General features: G+C 58.2%; 1 protein-coding gene across 4 annotated transcripts; it reads right to left on the reverse strand.

Moving 5' to 3' along the window:
* Window positions 1–4,108: 4,108 nt before the first annotated feature.
* On the reverse strand, window positions 4,109–11,977 carry DLK1 (delta like non-canonical Notch ligand 1). Of its 4 annotated transcripts, none has more exons than XM_057488145.1 (6): window positions 11,726–11,977; window positions 10,439–10,502; window positions 9,890–10,020; window positions 6,874–7,015; window positions 4,747–5,026; window positions 4,109–4,521 (listed from the first exon to the last, which is right to left on the reverse strand). In XM_057488145.1, exons 1-6 carry the CDS (start codon window positions 11,790–11,792, stop codon window positions 4,279–4,281), a joined length of 927 nt encoding a protein of 308 aa, XP_057344128.1. In that variant the 5' UTR covers window positions 11,793–11,977; the 3' UTR covers window positions 4,109–4,278. The 4 variants fall into 4 exon arrangements, with proteins under 4 accessions (XP_057344128.1, XP_057344127.1, XP_036738349.2 ...); XM_057488144.1 differs by lacking the exon at window positions 11,726–11,977 and adding an exon at window positions 11,260–11,676; XM_036882454.2 differs by having other exon boundaries at window positions 4,109–5,026.
* Between the last annotated feature and the right edge of the window lie 12,491 nt (window positions 11,978–24,468).

A 24,468-nucleotide genomic window follows, 5' to 3' on the forward strand; every position in this document is an offset into this window, starting at 1 on the left:
ATGTTTTGTTTTTAACTATTTGCCTGCTTTTGATTTGTTGTTATTTCATTGAGCATTTTGTCTCTCTGGTCGGGAGTGAGGACTATGACCTTCCTTCTCCCTGGTAACCTCGGCACAGGTCCTCCAGCTCTGACAGCACAGTCGGGAGAGGTCACCTTTCCTTTCCCGTTGCTCTAGAATGTCTCTGGGCTGGACATCCCCTGTTCCCTTGTTCCCTCAGAGAGTCAGATGTCTGCACTGCAGGCCAGGTAGCAGACAGCTGGTCCACTTGGGGGCCTTCTCCCAGGTAATCGCTCTATCCCTGCTGGCCTCACTGAGGAATTTTGGTAATTAATACTTTCCTGGAAAATTCATCCCTTTCCTAGAAGTTTCTATGTTATCTTACTTTCAATTTTCAGGACAGCAGTCTCTGAGGCCATTCACCTTGCTTGTCCCTGTTATGCGTTCTAGCTGAAGGGGCACCCTGCTGGCCGGTTGGGGGGACCAGAGCAGCACAGAGGGAAGACCCGGTCTGAGCCGTGCAGTGGGGCCCGGGGGAGGAGTCTCAGGGACCTCTGGGTCCTGGCCGGGCAGCTGGGTGGGCGATGGCAGTGACTTGGCAGAGGAGAGCCTGCGAGAGGAGGGATGGGCCATGGGAGGAGGTGGAGCAGGGACCCCATCCCGAGGCCACCCCCTAGGCCAGCAGGGATAAGGGACTGAACTGAGGCTCCTTTGCCCCGGCGGATGACCCCTCTTGGGAGGGCACATGCAGTGTCCAGCCCTCCACGGGGACTCACAAGGGTGGGCTTACTGAGCTGAGCGTACAAGCTGGCTGTCTGGGGCCAGGAGAGTAGCAGGTCCTTCTCACCATGAGCAGGGCCCCCGAGTCAGGAGTAGAAGTGGGGCTCCTGTACCTGGGGTGCCAACATGTGAAAGGCTCCAAGGGCCCCAGAACTAAGTACCCTTTCTACTCCTTCACCTGCACAATTTTACCTTCACTAAGTCCTGCAAGACTCAGGGCCAGAGCAGAATTCTTGGACCCCCGCCAGAGCTCTGGGCTGGAGCCCGTTGTGGGGAGAGCAGGCCCTCGGTTTTGCTGCGAGGGGCCTCGTGTGCTCACGTGTAGAGCCCTCCTGCCCTCACCACGCCCCCCTTGCATCCCAGTTCCCTTCACACCACCCGCAAGAGCCACTGGTGCAGAGCCAGACACAGGGCAGAGGCCTGTGCAGGCCTGGAGTTGGGACCAACAGGGCAGGAAATTCCTGTGCCCCAAGCACCCAGAGTGGGGTCTGGAAGGGGCTGGGTGGGCTCAGCCCCAGGCCTGCAGCTCCCTCGCCACATGGGAAGGGCTGGATCGGGCCAGAGCAGGGCCCTCCAAAGCGTGGGCCCCTGACCCTCTCTCCAGTGGGAAGGGACAGTCCCAGCACAGCGCACAACAGATCAAGGAAACACACCAATAGCCCTTGGGTTTTGTTTATTTTTCAATAAACAAAATTTTTTGCATGTCTGGTTTAGTAAACGGGAAAGCTAAAAAGAACGTCATAGACATTTCTGAAATATTTTGGTTACAGAAAGATTAGTCCTTCACCCCTCTCAGTTTTGGGACCAAATTGGTGATCATGTCTTAGACAGCTGTCTTTGAGCTTCTCCGTTTATAACGTAAACTACACACTACTCCAAACACACACGAGGTGTGGATGGGCAGCCAGAAGTCCCGACACTCTCAGCAGAATCTGGTTACCCCATAGAGGATGGAATGGACCATTTCTGCATGACGTGAAGACCGTGCCAAGGCTGCTGACACTGTTCTGATCTCGAGGGATGTGTGCAGGTGGGCGCTGTGGAATTTGGGTGGGGCGGCCTCATCATGTGCTGGTAACAGAGAATTTGTCACGTGGGAAGGTAAGATGGCCAGGCTGTTCAGGAGGCGTCTGTTCAGGACTCTCCTCTCCCACGGCATTTTACCTGCACTGCAAGTGGCTTCTTGGGCACACCTGCGTGTCCGCTCCCCTCCCAGACTGCCCCCTTGTCCTGCGTGCCCCGCAGCTCCCTGCACACTGCCTTGCACTCAGCAGGTGCTTGAAAATGCTTTCTGATCAATGGATGGTGGATGAATCAATGGATCGATCGATGAAGAGTTGATAAGAATAAATACATAGCGGGATTTTTTCCCCCTTGTCACTGGGGCTGTTCTCTGCAGCACAGAGGTGAAAAGTGGAGCAGGGAACTTGATCATTGGACCCAATCTTAGAATTTGCATTTGGGAAACAGGATCAGAACCGTTAGCAGACTCCATTAAGGTCTCACGCGAGAGAGGCCAGGCGGGTGCCAGACGCCCACCTGACACATGCCAACAGGTCTTTTTTTTTTTGTCTTTTTTTAAGTTTTATTTCTTAAAACAAACTCAAAATGAGATGAGATGATGATTCCAGTCATTTGGGGGGTAGGATTATCAGGGGCGAGGGTTATCAGAGAGTGAGGGAGGGGAGCCAGGGATGAAGGGGAGGGAGGGAGGGTGGTGGTGGGAAACAGGAACTGGAGTGAGAGGGGGCTTGGCAGTGGGGACATGGTGGAGAGCAAAGGTGACAGGGTTTTGGGATTGAGGGTCAACTGTGGGGAGGGGGCAGGGTGGAAAGGAGCTCGGGTGAGGATGGTAAAGGACAGGGAGTGAGGGGCACAGTGGCTTTGGGTGGGGGCACCGGAGGGACGGGGGCAGTGGTCCAGTGGTTGAGGGGTGATGAGCTCCATGGCTGTGCGACGACGGTGACGCATGTCCGTGTGTGGGGGGTGATTTGAATGGCCAGGATGATGGTGGTGGTGATGACCAGGAAATACTTGCAGCAAAAGGTAAACACAGCAGGCAATACTCAATAAAGCTAAGAATATAGATTCCTATCTAAATAATTGAAGAAGCAAAATATTCCTAACGGGTACCTAAGGGCTGTTTATCTGCCCAGCCCCTGGGGCTGGAAAGCTAAACAGAGCTCCGTCCCATTTCCTTCTATTTTTGCAAAAAAGATAGATGTTCTTCTTTTTAAAAAATTCAAATTCGTAATCCAAAAGCTGGCTAGCTGTTTAAGGATCTGAGGGTTATTAACTCAGCAACACAAATGAAATCCATGGCTGTGTAGGCCACATCTGGTACCACTTCGGCCACAGAAAAACACCCCACAATCAATAATTTCCACTGAACCCTGTGAAAACCTTGGTGAGGGCTGTGTTGCTGCTCAGATTTTGCCAGGGGCACTTGCGGTTCAAGGTGCATTTCAATTCCAAGGGACATCTCTAATCTATAGGGTAGGAGGCAGGCAGAGCACGGGGGCTCTGGGTGGGTGAGTAGGGGGCAGCCTAAGTGGCACCCCCGACTGCACCTTGTGACTCAAAAGGGCCAACTGTTTCCAAATGGAAAGAGGGCCAGGATCCCCACTTTGAGAACTGCAGTTTGGGTCGATCTCAACATGTCAAGTGTGCATCCAGGATAGGCCAAACCTGTGGATCCCAGGATGAGACTCGGTCTTCATCAGATCCTAATCGTTAGGGTCAGGAGCTGTTTTGATTCATACCCCCTCGTTCCTAAGTCACAATTTTATTAGAGCAGAGAGGACCTTGCTGATCATGGTGTTCCAGCCCCTCCCTGGAGAGAGGCAAGAAGGTCAGCCCGGGGCGGGAAGGGGACTTGCCAAGGGTCACACAGTGAGTTAGTGGAAGGGCCAAGACGAGGTCCTGGCCCCCCAGCAGTCAACCCGGGGCTCTCTCTGCCTGATACATGGCCGCTGACTCTGCAAAATCCCAAATCATCAGAAAGACCTAAGGGTTGCGGTGTTGAGCTTGATGGGAGTACGAGTCGGATGTGGCGCGTGAGGATTACCGAACGAAAGAGATTTTTTGGTTGTCACAGTGGCTGGTCACGCACAGCACTCATGATGGTTTCACGAGGACCCTGTGGCCGAGACCCCTCGGAGAGGGGCGTCGGCACCGAGCCCTGGTTCTGTTGCCTTGTTTTTTTTTGGTATTTTTTGGATTTTACGTTAAGTTTTGAGTTTAGAATAACATACTTATTTCTTTTGCTTGTTTAAAGATGAAATCGTTCTTATTATTTTTTATCATGCATTAATAGAGAGGAAGAGGATTCTTTAAGCATTGCATTTGTCACTCGGCAACACAGATAATGAATGTAAGCATAGCGTTCACCAGAGTCGACACAAAAGATAGCAAGCTCCACCACAAAGATTAGAACAGACCGCTTATAGTGAGCTCTGCAGGACCCCGAGACTAGAGAGGGGCCGGTGGGGACGCTGCTCAGATCCCGGGGTCGCCAGCCTCCCTGCCCAAGGCGGTCATGCCGATCTTCTCGGGGAGGATGATGTTGACGGCCAGGTCCTCGCCGCTGTTGTACTGCAGAAGCAGCTTCTTCTTCTTGCGCAGCATGTGGTTGTAGCGCAGGTTGGACACCCAGGCCTCGCACTTGTTCAGGAAGACAATGCCCATGGTGCCCAGCACCACCAGACTGGTGAGCACGCCCAGGATGGTGAAGCAGACGGCCTGGCCCTCGGAGAGGAGGGGGGTGCTCTTGTTGAGCTCCTTCATTGACACCTTGAGGACACGGTGCTCCGGCTGCGCTACTGGCAGCTCATGCACCCCGGGGGTCAGGCGGTAGGTCAGCCCATACCCGCTGGGCAGACGGGTGACCTGCTGGGGGCCCACCACACGCTTCCTGCCACAGGTGGGGCCGGTGAACTCGGGCTTGCACAGACACTCGTACCTCACCTGGGTGTGCTGCAGGCAGCTGCCCCCATTCAGGCACGGCTCAGTGGCGCAGGTGGTCACCGGGCGGCTGCACGTCTTGTCCATGAAGCCAGCTGGGCACCGGCAGCGGAAATCGCCCCCGATGTCAGTGCAGATACCCTGGTTCTCGCACGGGTTGGGGATACAGCTGTTGGTCACGACCTCACAGAAATTGCCTGAGAAGCCAGGGGGGCACAGGCAGGAGGCATGGGAGGCTTGGCCCTCATCGTCCACGCAGGTGCCTCCGTGCTGGCAGGGGGAACTGCAACACAAGGGGGAGACATGGCAGAGGGACCTCGGGGACTGGGCCGTGACAGCGGTGGTGGGGGACGGGGGAGGCAGGTGCTCAGAGCACATGAGGTGAGTGAGTGGATGCCAGCCAGGGGCCCAGGGAGGTGCTGCGCACTGTTACCCTGCTGGCAAGGGGCTCACAGGCTGTCTGAGGTGGGGTGCACGCCCACGTGGGTGAACACCTCACCCTATCACTGCCAGCCGGAACCGCACCTGGCCCCCCAAGCCAGAATGCCCTCTTCCACCCCACCTCTCGTGCCATCTCTCTGACCAAACGCATGACGATGAGTCATGGGGTAGGTGGGGACACTGAGGCTGAGGGGAGGCATGGTCAGCAACATCCCAGGCCTGGAGCAAGCCCCTCGCCTTAGCTCCGGCCCTGGCCCACCGAGGCAGAGCCAGGCAGGACCTCACTCTCTCCCGCCACAGCCACTGCACCTCCCATTCTTACTTTTATTTGTATTTCTGACGGAGTGAGCCTAAAGGCTATTGTACAGGAAACCCTTGGGGAGTCTCAGAGTGAAAGAGACAGGCAGTCTGTCTCTGCTGCCTCGAGCCAGTGTCTGTGCCCAGCTCTTTAACAGTGGCCCATTCACCCAAGTGCAGCCTGTAGACCGAAGCTGTTTGCTCAAAGCGGAGCACACGGAGCATTTAATGTAAGTGCTTTTAAATGAGCAGACCCTTTGTCATCTGACAAATGCCAAAAGTCCGGGGAAGAAAGGGGCTCTAAGCACAAGAAATCAGCATTACTGCTTTAGGGATGAGGGCTGCACTGGCGGTGGGCTCCGAAGGAATCTCGAGGGCCTGGGGCTCTATTTTGACAGACTGGTTCAAGTTGGTTGGAGAGAAAAGCAAAATACTTTAAAGGTCTTGCTCTGTATTTTCCCTTCCCGCTAATAAGCAGAAATGGAGTGTGGTTGTCCCATCCTCTCCTTTGACCCTGGAATGGGGACCTTCAGATGCCGCACAAAGGCCTGCTTGCAGCACCGGCCAGCCCCCGGGCTCTCTGCACCCTCCAGATGCTGGGTCAAGGTAACTTGTTTTGCATTTTAGCTTCTGTTTCCTAGGGGGCAAGGGGCACCCCCACCTCCAGCGGCTGGCCCAGGCCTGACTTCTAGTCTACATTGTCGCCTCAGTCAAACCTCTCCTGGCCTCTGCATCAGCCTCGTGGGAGGGAGGGCTGGGCAGGCTCAGGGCAGTAAGGCAGAGAAGGGCTGAACTGGCTGAGCTGCTGGAAAGCTCTGCCAGGGAGACGCAGGAGAGGCGAGTGAGTGGCCACTGTCCTGTGGTGGCCACTGTCCCAGAGCTCCGTCCCCACAGAGGGCAGCTGAGAGCTGGTCCTCATGTCCTGGGACCCATCACCGCCCCGTGCCAGCCTCAGCCCCCTCTCTCCACCTCCTAAGATGTCCCAGAAGACCCAAGTGCAGAGCCCACCACTTCCCCAAACCACCCCCTACCATCCAGTGAGTGGGTTGCACCGACAGCCTGGGGCCCTGCCGCACTCTTACTACGTTGCCATTAGGAAATGATGTAGCCCTGAGCTCCAGTTCAGTCAAGATCTCCTGTCATTCACACCATCAGGGCTTGGGGACACCAGGGGAATATGAAATCATCTTCAGGATCATTTGAAAAAATGATGGAAATGACACATTCCCCATAAATACACTGATCCAGGGCAGCCCCCCATGGGGCTGCGGGAGGAGCACTTACTCGTCCTTTTGTCAGGCAACGGGTCCTACTGGGCTGGGCTGAAAGGATCTTTATGGGGTGTGAGGCAGGAATGAGAGCAGATTCATCAGATCACCCGTGAACACTCACCCATTGATCACGCAGGGCCCGTCCTTGTTCTCACAGCCCCTGCCCGAGAACCCAAGGGTGCAGAGGCACTCGTAGCCACCAGTGTCGAGGTTCATGCAGGTGCCGTTGTTAGCACAGGGGGTCGAGGTGCAAGCCCGGACGTCTGGGGTGGGGAGAGAGCACCGGAGCTTGTCACCCCCTCCCCCAGGAAAGGGGGACAGAGGCTGCAAGGAGAGCGTCCTGAGGGGGGCAGGGAGTGACCCCTCGGATGGTCAAGCGGGGACCCCAAGTAAGATGCCTGGATGTCTCTGCTTGGGGCCACTGCCAGTGGTCACCAAGTGAGGTCCTGAGGAAGAGGGCATAGTGAGCTCCCAGAACCAACAAGTGAGCAAACAGCTCTGGATGCTGAAGGGGCTTCCTTGTGGTTGGTCACAGAGACAGAAAGTCCTGGCCACTCCCGATACTCAGTTTAGGACGGCTGGACCCTCTTCCCGGCACCAGGTCACCCCTTACATCCAGCAGCACGACCTTCCTCCCCCAAACCGTGTGCCGAGCTGAGAATCCCCAACACCTACTCCAGGAGTCGCCACGTCCAGCTCCTAATGGCGCGGGAGACCTGCTACTTGGGGGACTAGTGCAGTCCAGCTGTTAGAAACAGCAGCTGCCCTTTATATTTTTCCATCAAAGAGGGGCGGGGAGGGAATTGAGAAGCCTGATTCAGCCCCAGCACTGCCTCCACCTCCTGGGGGTCTCTCTGCTCTTGGGTTCCAAGCTAAGGGGGTCCACGATAAAAAGGCTGCATCTTTTGAAGGTAGCAAAATTACAGCTATTGAGTGCTCCCCTGTCAACGTGTGTTCCAATGATCACGGACACATTTCCACCGCCTTTGTACACCTCCCATCATGCACACTTCATTATTCGGGACTCAGCACACCGGGGACGAGCTGAACAAAGCGCCCGGGTCGGGTTATCTGATAGTGGAGACCCCATCCCCCTGGCAGGGTCAGGGGGAAACTTGTCTAGGCTCAGCTCTGCCCCACTCTGCCTCACGTTCCCCACTTGTAAAAAGAGGGTTCACCCCTGCCAGCCATGCTCTGAGGGACCCTTTAGCTTTGGTGTTCTACGATTCAGGCTGCAAAATAGAGAGCAAGGGACGAGAGACACAGCAAGTGAAGGCAGGCTGGGGAGGGGGTCCCCAGTGCTGAGCCCACAGGAACAGATTTTTTTCTGTCTCTTAAAGGGACCCACGCCCGTGTGAAGGGGAGACAGCAATCGGTCACTAAAGAAAACTCCGCGCTCCATGCTGATGGTCTATCCAGAGCCCAGGAGGCACTCCTTGGGAGCCCGGCTTGGCTCAAGGAAACATAAAGAGGGTTTATCATGAGGGGAAGGCACCGGCCCAGCGCTGGCACGTGGAGCCTCCGCCACAGGCTCCTAATTCTCTGCTCGCAGCACTGCTGTCACTGGGAACCTTAAATTTCAGCTGAAGAGCTGGCGACCACCCGCTCCTCTCCCGGAGGTGTCAAGCCTCCTGAGCTGAGGATCAGCCTACCTTTTCCCCTGAGTCTCCAGCCCAAGAGTCAGGAGATAAAGCCGCTGCAGGGAGAAAGCGGCTGGGGTCTGTGCTGGGGCAGCAGCTGTGGCCTTGACAGCCTCAAAAACAGGCAAGAAAGGAGAGGGCCATCAAATACCCAGAGGGCTATTTACCCGGGACCCAGCCATCCCAAGCTGGGAGCCTCTGTCAACCCAGTGGGGAAGGACCCTTCATCTGGAAAACTCCACGGGGGAGTTCTGGGTTGAATACCAAAGAGGGTGAGCTCCAGGCTAAAACCCCCACCCCAAACAATGGCTTTCTGGGATCCCCTGCGTCCCCAAGCAGCTGAGAGGTTCTGCGAGGGTGCCATGCTGAGGGGCACGCATGCTGCTAGCCAGAGCATGACTCAGCTGCAGGCAAAAGCCTGCACCAAGGGTTGGGGGGTGTGCATTTAAGGACCCAAGACAAGGTGGGGGCCTCCATTTGAAATGCTGTTGCCTTGGCTTTACGGAGCAGGGCGATAACAACATGCTCTTAGGTTTTCCTTAAGGGAAGGTGTCAGAAAGAGCCACAGATGAGAATTCACCCATTTCTGGGGCTGGGGGTGGGGGTGGGCAGTTCAGCTGGCTTTAGTGTGCTCCTGAGCAGATGCTTTTGCTTCCCTGAGCCTCAGTTTCCCTATTGGTACCATTGTTTTCTGCTAATGTTGGGGACAGAGGCCCTCGGTAGCTGCCTACACTGCCAGGCGTTTTTTTTCCGAGGACTTTAATTTGCCCCAGCTTCGGGGCAGGTTTTTCCAAGTAAGAATGGGCTCAGATGAATGTTTTGCAGCCTGAAATTGCCGCACAGCAGACTCTCAATCTCTCAGAGCAATGGAGGACAAAGATTGCATAAATTAATGAAATCAACAGATAACACCCATGTGCACTTAAACTGCCTCTCAGCCTTTCCTGATCCTCAACCTCCTCCCACCTCCCCTGACCCCTGCAGTCACAGACTCCAGCCACGCCCTCGTGGCCCTGACTGGCTGTGCCCCCCACCCCACCGCCACCACTCAGTACCTGTGCCCTCCACCATTTGTTTCCTCCCTCTCGGTAGCCTCCTTCACAGTCTCTAGTGTGAATTTCTTGGAGTCTTAGCTCTGAAACCCAGAGTCCTTTCCCTTCTCTGAGCCTCAGTAACCTGGTCCAGTTACCTGGGCCTGTGGTCCCCACCCTCTCAGCTTTGTGTGGCCTGTGTTTATTTTGTGACTCTTCATTCAACAGGCAGCTCCCGGCCACCCCCACCCTTGGTGCCGTCTCTGTCTTGTCTCCGGTGCTGGCTGCTGGCTGCTGGCGGTGCAGAGAGGAGTCCCTACCGGTGAGCCAGCTCAGAGCACCAGTGGGAAGCGTATAAACAGACCATTGCCATACAGAGCGCAGGCTGTGTTGGAATAAGGGCGGGCACAGGGAGGAAGCCACTAGGAGGCAGAGGGGCAGGCGGTGGGCAAGTGTGCGCACCAACCTATGTCACAGAGGTTCCCGTCCCAGCCGTCATCACAGATGCACTGCCAGGGTTCCACACAGAGTCCATGAACACAGCCAGGAAAGGTCACACACTGGTCACACAGGGTACCCTGCCAGCCAGGCTGGCATCTGCGGGGGAGGTGAGGGGTGGAGAAAGAATGGGACATATGAGTGGGGGCAGGGGCAGAGAGGGAGCTCAGGCTGCTTTCTGTGGAACCAAGAGCCCCTGGGGGTCTTTGCACAGTGCCAGGCCCAGTGGGTCCCAGGAAGCAAATACCAGGCACCTGAATGGAAAAGCTTAAGCAGGACAGCTGAGCAGCAGACAGCGGGGTCCCTGACAGAGCAGGGTGGCGCGTCGTTTTGCTGCAATGATCTGCAGTGGTCTCGCCCTCCGTCCTCCTCTCCCCCCACCCACCAGTGCCCTGCGGGGGTGAGGAAACTGCTGCAGCCCAGTGGCCAAACCCTCACTTTTCCCTGCCTGACACTGTGACTCCCCAAAATTCTGTCCTGGCCCCCACAAGCTGCCTCTAGGGAGCCACTCCATTACCTGCATACATTGTTGTCCTGGCAGAATCCATTTTGGGGGTGGCAGGCCGGGAAGCATTCAACTCCTGGGCACAAGAAAGGTTACACCATTCACCCCACAAGGCCCCACAACCAAGGCAAGGCCCATCTTCCCCCAAACAGCCCCTGGCCTCCCTGGAGGGAGCCTAGGACCCTCTGTGGTCCAACTAGCCTGGCACACAGTAGGCACTTTATATCAGCCCACTCAGGAAAACACTCTCTGCTGCGTTCCTGGTTACAGAGTGACCACAGTACACTGACTCGTTCCTAGAAGCAGGTCAGACACCTCGTTTCCTCCAAAGAAAACACCAAAACTGAAATCCTAAAAGCTGGGATGGGGATTCAGTGAATGGGAAGTTTGACCCCTGGGCACTCAGTCAAAACCTCACTTTCGCAAAGTGAGCTAAAAGGGGAGCAGATTTTGAGGCATTCCTCTCTGGGAAAGCCCCGGCAGGTTCACCTGGCAGGCTCACAGGTTAGGTGTCTGTATTTTTTTTAAAGGTTAATCCCAGTTACGTCAGGCACCCAGGGCAAATTCCCCAGTCCCCCTGCCCCTGACTCTTCATATCCAAAGATCACGCAGGAGTTTTGCAGAGGGGCTGCCATTCTGACACAATTTAGGAATTCTAACGCTCCAATAGGCACCTACTGTGTGCATTTACTTCAACTGGCTCTCCAGCTTCCCAGACAGCCCCCACCCCATGAGCACTGGTGCAGTGAAGGCGGCTGGCACTGCGGGAAGGGGGCCACTCTCGTTGTCAGAGACAGATGGCCGCTGCAGACAGAAGTGTCGCAGCCCCTCACCTAGAGAAACGCCACGCGGGAGGGGCTCCGGCTGGGCTCTTGGTTGGAAATTTGGGGCTACGACGGTAGTCACCCCCGCTGTCCCCACAGACTTGTTCCCGAACGCGCACGCGGGGACACCCCAAAGTTGCACCCCGAAGCATTTCCACAGAGGGCTCCCCAGCATCACCTCGATCCTCCATACCTCCTCTCTCGCGCACCGACACCCCCCCCCAGCACCACTTCTGCGGGCGGAAAGGGCCTCGGGGGTCCCACACCAGCCCTGCCCCTCCCCCCGGGACCCCAGGGCCATGCTTGGCATGCAAGGGTGGCGGGGAGGGCGAGGCAGGCACCGCGCGGGGCTTAGGGTTAGGCGGGACGGGCGGGAGTCGGGGCGCACGGGACGGAGCGCGCGGGGCACCGGGCGGCCGGGGAACATCGCAGGCTTCCCCAGAGGGGCCGCGAGCCGGGCCGCCAGGGGTCTCACCATGGGCACTGCGGCCGCAGGCCAGCAGGAGCGAGAGGGCGGGCAGGAGGGCTGCGGTCGCGGTCATCGCGGGGCGGCCGGGGTCGCGGTCCCGGGAGCGGCGCTGGCGCGGGTCCGGCTCCGGGCGCCGCGCTGGGCTTCTGGTTGCGGACGCGGAAGGGGGCGCGGGCGCGCGGCGAGGGGAAAGCCAGGGCTGCACCGGGCTGCGCGCTGCGCCCTCCGCCGCCGCCGCCGCCGCCGAGCTGCCGCCGCCGCCGCGCGCGCCGCCCTTTTCGTACCGCTGCCCCCCCGCGGCCCCCGCCCCCCGCCCCCGCCTCCGCGCGCACTGGGCCGGCGCCGGCCAGTCCCGGTGACCCCCGCCCCTCTCGGGGCCGCCCCCCACCACTGCGGCGTCCCGGAAACCCGCTCGCGCACGCGGGGCACTCTTGGCTAGACGGGCGCAGGTACCCCGGGCGCGCTGAGCACCCGTTCCCCACACAGGACGGCCCACGGGCGCAGACACGCGGGCTCGCCTCGCACAAGTCGTATGAGCCAAGCCTGGGCTGGGCCGCAGACCCCAGGAAGACGCAAGCACACACGCACAGAATACAGAAACGCGCACAGAAACACCAACACACTTATCACCAAGGTCCCAAGCACACAGGCCATGCTTCCTGCACCCGGGAAGACACAGATGCACACTCTTAGGAGGTGGAACATGCACGCAGTTACGCACCCAGGAAAACCCTTAGGAAAAGCCTGATGTGCCCATACTAGGGGACACAAAGAGGCAGAAAAACACAGACACACTTGGAGGAACACACACACACTGAAACACAAACGCAGGTCGCAGAAATAGTCAAGAGTGCCACATGCCCAGTCACAGGCACACAGAGAGGCCGTGGACATACAGTTATGAAACCCTGGGCATCCTTCATCATGGGCCTGCCTGGCCACACAGAGGCACGTGCAGAGCCACGTGCACACCTGGACATGGGTGCACATTTGTAAACACAGTGACACTGGAGCACATGTGCGGTCACATATACTCACACAGCCCCCCCACCCCGACCCTGGGCCATCATTCCCTACCTGGCTCCTTTCCCACTACTACCTTGCCCAGTTTTGGAAAGGGAGGGAGCCCTGGGGAGGGCAATCTCGCCCAAGGGCTTCCGTGTCTAACTGTCACTGGCTTAGGCTAAGAGGGTCCCTTGACTGGCTGGTGATCCCAGCTTCATGCTGAGATCCCAGAGTCATGCTGAGGCGTAAGGCACCAACTTACACACACATAGTGCAGCCACATGCCTGATATTCACAAGCACACATACCCAGTCCCCAACATCACAAAGCCCAAGCTCTTGGCTGCATGCTCACCAAAGCACACTTACAGAGCCACCCAACACACACATGGCCAATCACATCCACCTTTGCCCAGAGACACACGTGGACAAGCTCACCAATATGCAGTTGAACACCAGGCACTGAGCACATAGTTCAGACCCACTGGGAGGTCTCCAGTCAGGGGTCACGGTTGGTGTGGGGGTAGGGGTGCCAACGCTATCAGAGACCCTCCCTCCTTCCTAGGAAAGGCCCCCAGTTTGGGCTTAGAGCCCTACACTCTGCTGGGCAGCCTCCCCCAACCCTGTCTGGATGAGGAAGGTTCAGGAAAATGGAAAAGGAGTAGACAGGCCAGGTGGGGGGCTGTGGAAGAGGATGGAAGGTGTTTAACCTCCTGGGGTAGGGTACCAGGAGGTCATGACCTTTAGATAGGTCATTTGTGTATGTTTCATTTGCTTACGCTAGTTTTCATGGAGCTCCCAGGTGCCCACCCATTTCAGCCACTCCCCTTTCCTACAGATCCAGAGATGGGAGAGGTTGATCTCTGCCACTTTGAAACTGGGGTGGGGACCTGGCAGGTCTGAGGACACACTTGCTGTGCTTGGGATGGGTGTGGGAAGTTAGGCCAGGGGGATCTCCCAGGCATGCCAACCCTAAGGCCCGAAGTCTGTGCTCGGGAGGACAGAAGGCAGCTTAGGGAGGGCACATGACCCAGGCAGAAAACTGGCTGCGTGGTGCTGCTCCATGGGGGCTGAAGGGAGGCCCCACGCCCTTGTGGCAGGCACCCCTTCCTTGGCATTCCCTGCAGAAGGCCCGGTTCGGGGGGTGCAGTGTTGGGAATGGCTTTGGCTGACCAGCTGGAGGGAGTGGTCACTCAGCAGCTGCCCCTGACCAGGTGTCCTCCCCACGCCCCTGCCTTCCTGTTCGTCACCCCACTCTCTTCCACAGACTCTTTTCTCAAGGAAGAAACCAAGGCCAGAGATGGGAGGTCTTTTCCCAAGGCCCCCAGGCTATGGGAGGGGCTGGCAGGCCCAGGCCTGGAGGGTGGCCCTCCCACTGCACTGAGACGGCCGCAGCTTCCCTGAGCCCCGCTGCTTTTCTCTCCAAGGGCCCTGACCTCAGCCTCCAAGATTATCCTAAGCAGCAGGCAGATTGCAAAGGGCTGGGTTCTCAGCCAGACACCACGGAGGGACGGAGGATCTCGGGGCTGAGCAGCTGCGGTGATGGCCGCCACCCGGGCAAGTCACAGAGTGCGGTGTGGACTGTGTGGAGCACCAGGGGCTGCGGTGGCCATTGAGTGCACCCCCTTTCTAGACCCCACCGTTCCCTACCTGGCTCCTTTCCCACTACTGCCTTACCCAGTTTTGGAAAGGGAGGGAGGCCTGGGGAGGGCAGTCTCACCCAAGGGCTTCCGTGTCTAACTGTCACTGGCTTAGGCTGAGAGGGTCCCTTGGCTGGCGGCTGATCCCAGCTTCATACCCTGACTGCTGCGGGCACTAGGCTCGTCACCTCCCCCTCTGAGCCCAATTTCTTTGTTTATAAACAGGGATGCCACACCTGTCCCCAAAGGGAACTTGGGGTTTTCATAAGTACAAAGCCCTCTACTTACAAGGCCTGGCCCCTTCCTGCCCTTCCTCCAACAGCTGCCACCAGGCCTCCGCCCCAGTAGGCTAAAGAGAGCTGGCGGTGGGGGCTGGGTCCTGCCGATGGACCCTCTTTGAGAGCCCCGTGCAGGACTGCTGTGGGGAGGGGGCCTGCCCGCCAGCAGGACCTATAAGCCTGGGGACTTCTGTTTGTTCTAGTCTCAATACAGTGTCTGTAATTCAGGAGCCTGGAGGTTTCTTTTCAGCCAGCAGTCCCTGGGAGAGGGGAGCTTAGGAGCAGTGGGGCAGGGAGGTCGGTGACTGTCACTGTCTTCTTCACAGAAAGCATGAAAATGCCAACTGGGTCCCTTGGGGAGAAGTCAGCACAGTTTGCAGTTTACAAGTAGACCCTGAGGGCTGGCTGGGGAGAGCAGGGCTGGAGGAGTCAGGAAGGCCCCCTTCTCTACCTGGGAGCCCTCCCTCCCCTCTCCTTCCCACCCCCACCCTCGTCTCCAAAGTATAGGCTCCTGGGACCACAGAGGAGGCTGGTAGGTCTTGGCTACTTGGCCCTGGGGCCTTGGGGAGATGCTTGGCCCCCTGGCATCACAGTGGGGCTCGGCAGGTGTGCACAGGTAGCAGGGGCTAGACTTGCCGAGGGTGGGGCTGGATTGGAACGCAGGGCCTGGGCTCCAGCTGGGCTCCTTGCTCTGCCACATCGCACGGCTCAGCCAGCGGCCCCAGTCGGCAGCGAGCAGGAGCAGGAGCAGGAAGAAAGGTGGTCTCTGTTCCCTCTGCCCGGAGGCCAGCCTCTTGGGCCCCTCTCTGCGCGTGCAGCACAGGAGCTGGAGATGGCCGCACCTTTTCTGAGGGGACCAAAGAAATGTTTTCGCAGCCCCTTCCCCTCCCCATTGCAAACACTGCCGCAGCCGCACCGGATGCTTTGCCCCTGATTGAAGACAGGGTCACTGATGAAGAAAGCCCAGCAGGGTCCAGGTGGAGGGGCCTCTGAGACCAGCTATTCCTGGGCGTGCGCAGAGGGGGGCCAGGCAGCTCGGGGGGCTTTACCCCCACCTGATATGCTTCTCTGCACCAATCCCCCACCAGCTGAGAATCTCCAGGCCTGAGGCTCTGTTCTTGCCCAGACTGGGTCATGGCTTTGGGAGGTGTCTGCCCTGCACTGGTCTCATCCCAGTGGGACATTACAGAGTCAGGAAAACTGAGGCCCAGCAAGGACTCACGGGTGCCTGTGTTTCCTCTTTCCCCTCCCCAACAGCGTGCCCTCTCCAGCCTCCTTCCAAGAGAGGACCAAGCCCCCCAGCCCTCCCTGAGACAGAGCTGCCCCCAGAGGGACTGCCCAGTGAATAAGCAAAATCAGTGCCCAGAGATGCAGGCCACCTGGTTAGACTGAAGGATCCTGGGTCTCCCCACCACGAGGGCAAAGGCTCTGAGTTAAGGGGTTTACGGGCCGGTGGGGGCTGTCTTTCCCGCCTGTCCCCGACTGCCCCACGGGATTTAAATTCCGGTTTAGCCCCGCAGCAGAGGCCATCTCTCAGGGCCTCTCACAGCTGGGCTGAGTGGGGACTGCAAGGCCCATTTCAGAGATGAGTACGCTGAGGCTTGAAGATGCCGAGACAGGTGTGCGAATGAATGGCAAAGCTGGGATTTGAGGGGAATCTGATGGGCATCAAGGCACCAGGCCCTCTTCCCAACCAGAGTGGCAGGTGTGAGCAGGGCAAGGAAGAGTGCAGGAAGACCCCAGGGGACCAGGGTCCCTGCCCTCCCCTTATTGGGTGTGGGCACCACCCGGACACCTTGGGGACCGTGAGGGCCTCATGCAAACACCAGAGGTGCACAGCTGCCCTGATACCCATTCATCTCCCAAGCTAAAAGTTCATCTTTAGGGAAAGAAATTTTCTTTTTCTTCTGTCAGTGGGAGGGGCCGCCGGGGGCGGAGGATGGAGGGAAATGAGAGGCGCACCCAAGTACATTTAGGCTCGAGAACACGACGGTGTGGTTTCAAGTTCAATCAAAGAAGCCTCTTCAGTCTGAAGTGGCGTGCGCTCTGCAAGCCGGGCGGAGGACCGGGCGTGGAGGCTCACACTCTACTCCTGGCCTCGTGCGCCAGGCCTGAGAGGCGCGTGACAGCCCCGCACCCCACCCGGCAGTCCTCACGTGTCCCCGAGCCCCGAGGCAGGCCTGCATGTGCCTCCGGACGAGAGCGGCGTCCCCAGGCCCACCACCAGCACCCACCCAAGAGGGAAAAATACAAGAAGACGGGATGAGGCAGGGGCGCGTTGCGTGGACTCCTACTTAGTGTTGAGTCCTGTGGGGCCGCACCTCTCCCCCAAACAACCAATTTCTTGTCATTGATGGTAGGATTCAAAAATAGATTCTCGCTTGCTTTCTCACCACTAGAATTGGCATAGATGTCAAGTTCACAACTCTAATTGTCCACGTCATCAATCAAATTACTCCCTTAAAGGGCGTCGGTGAGTCATGCTGCGTGCGTGGGGAGCTCTTGGGATCTTGAGAAGGGTTAATAACAGCTCCCCGCCCCACCCCCACACCTGATAGGTAAACTCACCCCACCCAGGAGGGAGGTAATCAGGACTGGAGGGAAAAGGAGTCTTTTCATCGCTTAGCCTGTCAATGCCGGCTTTGGCACAAAGTACAGTAATTCCTCATTCATCATAAATTCCCCAAAGTTAATTTTCCATAAAATGGAGACTCACCTGTTTAACTGTCATCTTTAATGCACTCAGCATTGGCTGAGCTCCTACTGTGTGTCTGCGGCTCTGCTTTACGGGGGACAGGGTGTGCAATGATGGATCCCAGGTGGTCCCCTCCCCTACAAGAGCCGGGTGGGGGGAGACCTGATGCTTAGGGACCTCTGAGATGCAGGTGTGTGTGTCCTTGGGGCGAGGAAGGTAGGCAAAGGGGGAGCTGGGCATGCGTGGAGAGGAAGCTAGAGCACTTCCGGGAGGCAGACCTGGGGCTGGGTGTTGAAGGATGCATAGGAGCTCTCCAGGATGTGCTTTGTGTGCACGTGCACACACTGAGACAGTTAGATGGGTGTGAGTTGTTCATTAGGCTAGACAAAGAAGGTTACAAAACTTTAAGTATTTTGGGTAAAAATCCTGCTGAACTATTCTTGAATGTTCTACAGTCTCCCTTAGGGATCTTGGCTAATAGTCCAGGGAACATGAGTCTCCCTTTTCTCATGCCTGGGTTGACCCAGAAACCCATCTTGCCCAGACTTGGGCCCCGTCTTGGGAGTCGAGCCAAGTGCCTGCCCGCCCACCTTCCCAGGTGGACCCAGGACCCAGCTAGCTGAACCCCCCAGAGGCACCCTCCACATGCCCCGCAAGTGCCAGAGACCTCCTTTCGTCACCGAAGAAATTATCTTCTCGAACTCTGAGACCCTGGAAGGATGACCCCATCCTGGCCCCAGCTTAGGAGTTTTCTGGACAACTGTGGCAGAGTCACATCCTTGTTCTGTCTCCGTGTCTGGGTCTGCGAAAGGAAGCTGCGCGTCGTGGCTTGGCCCTGCACCTGCCAAGTTTAGGGATGTGAAAACACCCAGCTCTCAAGGAATGTAAGATGTTTTTGTACTATATTTATTCTCTTATTTGTAACAAGACATTAGCACTTTCATTCAATTATATTCAAAAATGTTTCCCTGTGCTACTATGTCCTAGGCATTGGGGATCACTTACAAAGGAGGCAACTGCCTGGTGCCCAAGCAGGGCCTGGGGACAGGCAGGCGGGGGGCCAGAGTGCCAGGTGTTTGCTCCTCACTCCCCTCCTCTTTCAGGGGCTCCTCCACCCCACGCCTGCCAGGTTCTCCCAGCTCCCGCCCCCCTGGCCCTCCAGCCCACCTGCCTTGGGTCCTGGCTGGGACTGGAAGCCAGCGGGCCTGAGGCCTCCTCCCAGCAGCTCCTGGCGTCACTGTCCACCAGCAAGTCTTCCTGCCTTGCGTCAATAGGTTTTGCATGTGTGCCTGACATCCGCAGGGCCGGAAGTGCCTCCTTCGCCCTGCACCCCGCAGCCAGTGGCCTATACTGCTGCCGCGAGGTGTTTGTGGGTTAAGTGAATTAATGAATACGTGAATGAGCACGAAGCCTTCTCTGAGGGTTACCACTGGCCCCTTGGAAGCATCCCATGTCTTAGCAACTGGCTGAGGCCGTGTGGCCCTCTCCAGCCAGCATCCTCTTGCCACCTCTGATCTCTGGGCCCCAGGCGTTGCCGACCCTCCAAACTGGGCCTCCTCAGCACAGGGCCCCTAGCACGGCCGTGGAGCACCCACCAGATCCTCTCTCCACCAGGACCTCTCAGTTCCCTTACAAGGAATGTGGGATGTGGGAAGCTGCTGCACCACAGCCCCATTATCACCCACCCCCCTGCCCAGTTCCCCCAGTGCCTGGCTCCTCTGTGCCGCCCTCCATGAGCCCGTTCCTATGGTGGCGCTCTGCGCCTCCTGAGGCCCTGCCTAGCTGCCTGCAGCCAAGCTAAGGATGGGGAGCAGGGGACGCCTGACCCCACAAACATACACGGGAGCCCTTGGTCCCCAAACTCAACTTTGGTCTTTTACAATGACCTTGATTTGATCCCTGCACAGAAATGGCCTCTCCATCTATGAGGGCTCCTCTCTTCGTCACTGAGCTTGGTGCTGGGGCCCAGAGAGGCTGAGCGATTCTCCCTAGGTTACCCAGCAAGGCATTGGCTGAGCAGGATGGGAATGTAGGGGCCTGGGACCCCACAGGATGACTCTAAAAGTTGATCATAAGCAGTGCTTTAAGGAACCCTAGGTTCCCTTGTTTAAAGGGGTCCATCTGTGGTCTGCCCGCATTCTCTTCCTGCCTTCCTTCTCTCTCCTTCTCTCTCCTGGCCCTGGGCTCTGGCATGCCTAGCCACCTGCATGATGGCGTCCAGCTCTCTCTGCCTTTTCATCTCCAAAGCTGGTACAGGTGTCAGGTGGCACTGCTTAGTCCTGGGGGTCCCTCTGAATCATTCATCTCCACTTGTCACCCCAGGTCTGTGTGAGGGCCACCGCTGTCCTGCAGTCGTCTGAGCAAGACCTGGATTCTCTCCTCCCTCAGGCCCACCCCTGTCCGTGTGCACCCAGGCCCCAGGGCCTGGGCCTCGTACCTCCCCCATGGCTCTCCCAGCCTTTCCCGTACCCTGACCCCAGCCAGGCCACCAGAGTCTCCCACCAAAGGCTGCGTCAGCCTCCCAACACCCCAGGTCTGCAGGGCGGACCTCAGAGCGAGCGCACGTCTCTCCAGAGCGTGGTCCTGCTTAAACTCTTCACAGAAGGGAGGCAGAGAGGAGAGGGGGGAGGGAGAGGGCAAGTGGGGGCGGAGTCCTGCTCTTTTCTGAACCCATTTCAGCTCTCCCAGGGCTGCGCACTGAGAATTAGGCGCACAGTAGGGTTCTCATTAAGTATTTGTGGAATTGAATTGTGCAATCTTATCAAGGAATCAATGAGGAAGCTTTTGACTGGAATGGGTGCATCTGGGAGGTTGGAAGTGGTGTTTTAAAGCATGGGGAGTCCCTCTTTCCTGTGAAGATTTGCCTCTAGCCTGTCGGTGAGGGTATTTCTAGCACCTTTCTCCTACCTCTTTCCAATGGGCCAATTATTTCTGATTGTATTTTACTTAATTCTGCTTTTGCTCCATGAGTGGTGGGCGATGGCCCAGTTGACCCAGGCATGCCACAGAAGGGACCTTGCCGGCCCATCCTGGTTCTTGTGTATTCCTGCTAACTAGAGAAGATGCGGGCACAATCTTGCATTTGCTATTTTCTCAGTATTTTCTCTGCATGAGGCCGGGTAGGGGGTGGGCAGGAGAAGGGCAGGGGCATGGGGGCCAGGGGCAGGTGGTGGGAGGTAGGTGAGCTTGGGACACCAGTTCAGGCTTCCTGGGCCACCGTGCATTCCCCAGAGGGCCCTCACCCCTGGGCGGAGGAGTCAGGCAGGGAAGTGAGCCTCGGGATGGAAGCCCAGCCCAGCACCGGCCCCCAGAAGGTGCTCGGAGAGGTGGAGGCTGGGTGACGCCAGCAGGACGTGGGAGCGCTGTCCGAACTGCAAGGGGACACAAAGGGTCGGTCGCCATCCCAGTTTCTTCACTCTGCCCTCCAGGCCCTGAGGCCTGGCTGCAGCCTGACCCAGCCACACCTGGGGATCTGCGGCCAGCCTCCTCCTGCCCTGCGAGACAGCTTGAGTTAGCAAGCCCGCGAACTGAACTGCAGGGCAGGGAAGCCGCGGGGTCCAGGCAGGGTCCCAACAGGAAACGGATGGTACACACAAGATGGTTAATTCCGGGAGAGTTTAGTAAAGGTACTTACAGAGACATGGGCAGGGGGCGAGGAAACCCGAGGGGCAGCAGCAGGCCTAAGGGGCGAGGAGGGAGCGTCATCACTGTGAACTGGAAGCCGAGAGGGGGCTGGTGGAGAGGGCAGGGGTTGGGTGTGACCCTGGGTTGAGGAGGCTTCCGCCCGTCGTGACCCCCACCGCCTTCTGCCGAGCCCCAGCTGGGAGCAAAGGGCCCAGAACCAGCCGAGGCCAATGTTTGGGTGAGTCTCTGGGCAAGCAGAGCAGCGGCGGATGGACAGAAGAAGAAAAGAGCCCACCCAGCCCAGGCATCAGTGAACCCAGCTGCCTCCCTCTCAGTCGGGGAGACTGAGGCTGGAGAAGGGCTGCGATTTGAACTGGGAGTCCTGGCTGGAGCCCCGGCCGTGTGCCCCCGGCCCTCCCTGCCGCACGTGTGAACTGGCTCGGAGCAGGGCCTAGCTGGTGGCTCCCTGTGACGGAAGGAGCCCGCGGGCCGTGAAGGCCGGAGCCTCCGCCTGAAGCTGGACGCACACCGGCGTCTGTAGGAGCTCCATACCAGCGGGCCCCTGCGGCAGGCCGCCTGTCGGGGTGTGCGTCGGGACCCGTGGCATGACGGCAGGTCCGAAGGAGGAGGCGTGGCCGGGGTGGCGGGCAGGCACCGTTGGTGCCGGGTGGCAGACTCGCAGGCACTGGGGTGGGGGGCTGGCAGAACTTGGTGGCAGAGGGCAGAGGGGCCACCCACTGAGGAGGGGAGGCAAGAGACCCGGTAGGGAGTGAAGCCATGAGACGCAGCAGCAGCACTGCAGGATGGAGAGGAGAGAAGCTTCCAGAAGGCAGGTGGGCCCAGAGAGCAGGCACTTGCCCTTGCCATGCAGTCACTCCTCACCCCTGCTCCCCTGGCCTCCAGCTCTGACCCTGCTCCCCTCCCCACACTGGCTCCTTGCTTGATACCCTCAAACACCCTCAAGCCCCTCATCTTTGCGAAAGCACAGAGGAATCCCGGGCACCAGAGACAAGAGGGTGCGGAAGGGAGTGGCCGCTTGTCCCTAGTGCTGCAGGGACGTGGGTCAGGCCCAAGGCTGAGAAGAGGCCTCTGGGCAGGATCGGGGGCTGCAAGGGCTGTGGAGTGAATAGGAGGTGAAGGGTTGGAGGCGATGAACCACGGCTGTGAACAGGAGGAGAGAGAGAGAGAGGAAAGGCTTTTCTTGGCAAAAGGTGGTGTGTGTGTTTCTTCACTGAAAGTCGGGAGAGGCTGCAGGGTGTTTCCAGGCAGAGAGGCTGAAGACGCCACGCGAGGGCATAATTGGTGAATTGAATAAGGAGAGCACGGCCTCTCTCCTCCGCGAGTTCCTGGTCTGGGGGGACACGAGGATCCGAACTGACACCTCCGCTAATGGGAGGCGTGCTGTGATTGAATCACCCTTCCAGCAGCTGTCTGGGGCATGGCTGGCACCCTGTGACTCCACTTACCTTTCCCGTGCACACACCTCGGGCAGAGAGACAGCTGCCTTGTGGCTCGGGCCCTGGGAGGCAGTCAGCAACTGTCCTTAAAAGCAGAGCACGGGTGTTAGGTGTGCTTTTGACTTTCAAAGTGGTTTCATATTGATTTTATTTACTCCCCAGACCCAGTGTTTGTCACTCTCCACTTCAGATGCCACGAGCAGCATCACATGGTGGGGGGTGGTGTATAGGCTCTGGAGGCCACGGCCCATGTCCGATCCTCTTCTGTGCCCCAGCCGTGCAGTAAGAGCTCAGGGCATATTTGCTGAGTGACAGACGGATGGCTGGCTGGCTGGATAATGGCTGGATGGATGGGTGAGTTAGTGGGTGGATGGATGAGTTAGTGGGTGGATGGATGAATGGATGGATGGCACCACAAAACTTTCAAAAGGAAAGCTCTCTCTCTCTCTCATCATATGGGTAAACTGAGGCCTGGCAAGCAGGACTGTGTGGCATGGTGCCCGTCTTTGGAGGCACTGATTCTTGTCTCGTGATGACAGTGACAGTTCAGCTGCGGCCGGGAGCCAGCTATCTAGGACCTCCGAAAGAGGCATAGCAGCCCTTCTCTGAGTAAGTGGCAAAGCTGCTGGGTCTGGGCCCCGTGTCCCCTGTCCATGGACTCTGGAACCTTCTGGGAAGCCTGGGAGGGTCCCAAGGGCCTCAGTCACAGGGCACCTCCCTGATACTGCCACTTCCGCAAGCCTGCAGGGCAAAGGCCAGTGCTTCATCCTGGCCTCCAAGGCTGGTCCATGGGCAGGACACGCCCACATGGCCATGCTCTGCAACCTCGTGCTCTGGCTCATGCTGGGCTTCCCTGAAAACATCTACCCCATGCCCACCCCTCAGGCCTTTCCACACTGGGTGCCACTTCCTCCAGGGGCACTTCCGTGAATACCCACCAGGTTCCTTGCCCCTGTGCTGACCCTGCGGGTTTCTGCCCAGCTGGTGGGTGGTTGATTGCATATGTCCAACACTCCCCATGGACTGAAGCTCCTGGAAAGGGCGGGAAGGACTGGGGTGTCGTGGGGTGGGGGCCGCATCTCACCCATGCCTTTCCAGCACCCAGGGGCTTGAGGCCTGGTTTTGCACTTGCACTATGCCCAGGTGGAGAGGGACTGGCACAGCCGCCAGCAGCCACCTGTCTCCCTCCAGCTGGGCAGCAGACAGGACATGGGCAGGAGGTTCCCTGGGGAGGAGCTGCTCCGGCTTCCTCTCCGTCGGGGCGCCTGCCTCTGTGGTTCCCTTGGCCTGCACATCCCCACCACCAGAACTTTTAACCTGGCACAGCTTTTAATAAGCCCTCCGTGTGTAGGGGGAAGTAAACAACGATTTGAGAACTTGACTCATTAAAACACTGCTCTGGGCTGCAGAGAGAAGTTTCTGTGGCTGGTTCCATCCCAAGGAGGGCTCCTCCGTCCTGGGGCAGCCTCGCTGGGCTCTGCTCTGCCAGACTCAGGGCAGCAGGTGTATTTGCCCCAGAAACCCCACTAGGGAGTCAGCTGCCCCTGGGGTGGGGTGGAGCTGGGGGGCTGCAGCAGGGGGTCCACCCCCCCCAACACCTCCCTGTAACCTGGCCCTGTCCCCGGCCCGGCAGCCTCCTCCAGGCAGCTCCTCCCAAACGTACTTTACTGTTCCAGGGCAGGCGGGTGGCCAGCCCATCGCCATCTCCCCCAGTGGCAGCTGCTCATAGCTCTGTCTTCAGGGCCCTGACCCACGTCCCCTTGCTGTGTCTTCTCTGCCCTGGGCCCATAAGACCTCGCCTCACTTCCTCTCTCTCCCACTCCTTTGCTTGAGAGGGCACCGCAACCATTTATCAGCAAGTGCCCTCTACGCTGAAGCCTGCTCTTCTGACTCTGAGCGCTGCGGACCTGTCTGCGCTGCTCTGCCCCCCGCACAACACAGGGAAGAGTCCTTCCTTCTGCTCTCTCTGCTCCCGCAATGGTCTGAACCCTCAGCCCCAAGCCCGCTCCACCCAGGCTCCATGCAGCCCCCCTTTGCCCCCTAGTCACCAT

Source organism: Manis pentadactyla, chromosome 11 (assembly GCF_030020395.1).
Source record: "Manis pentadactyla isolate mManPen7 chromosome 11, mManPen7.hap1, whole genome shotgun sequence".
NCBI classification, from domain to species: domain Eukaryota; kingdom Metazoa; phylum Chordata; class Mammalia; order Pholidota; family Manidae; genus Manis; species Manis pentadactyla.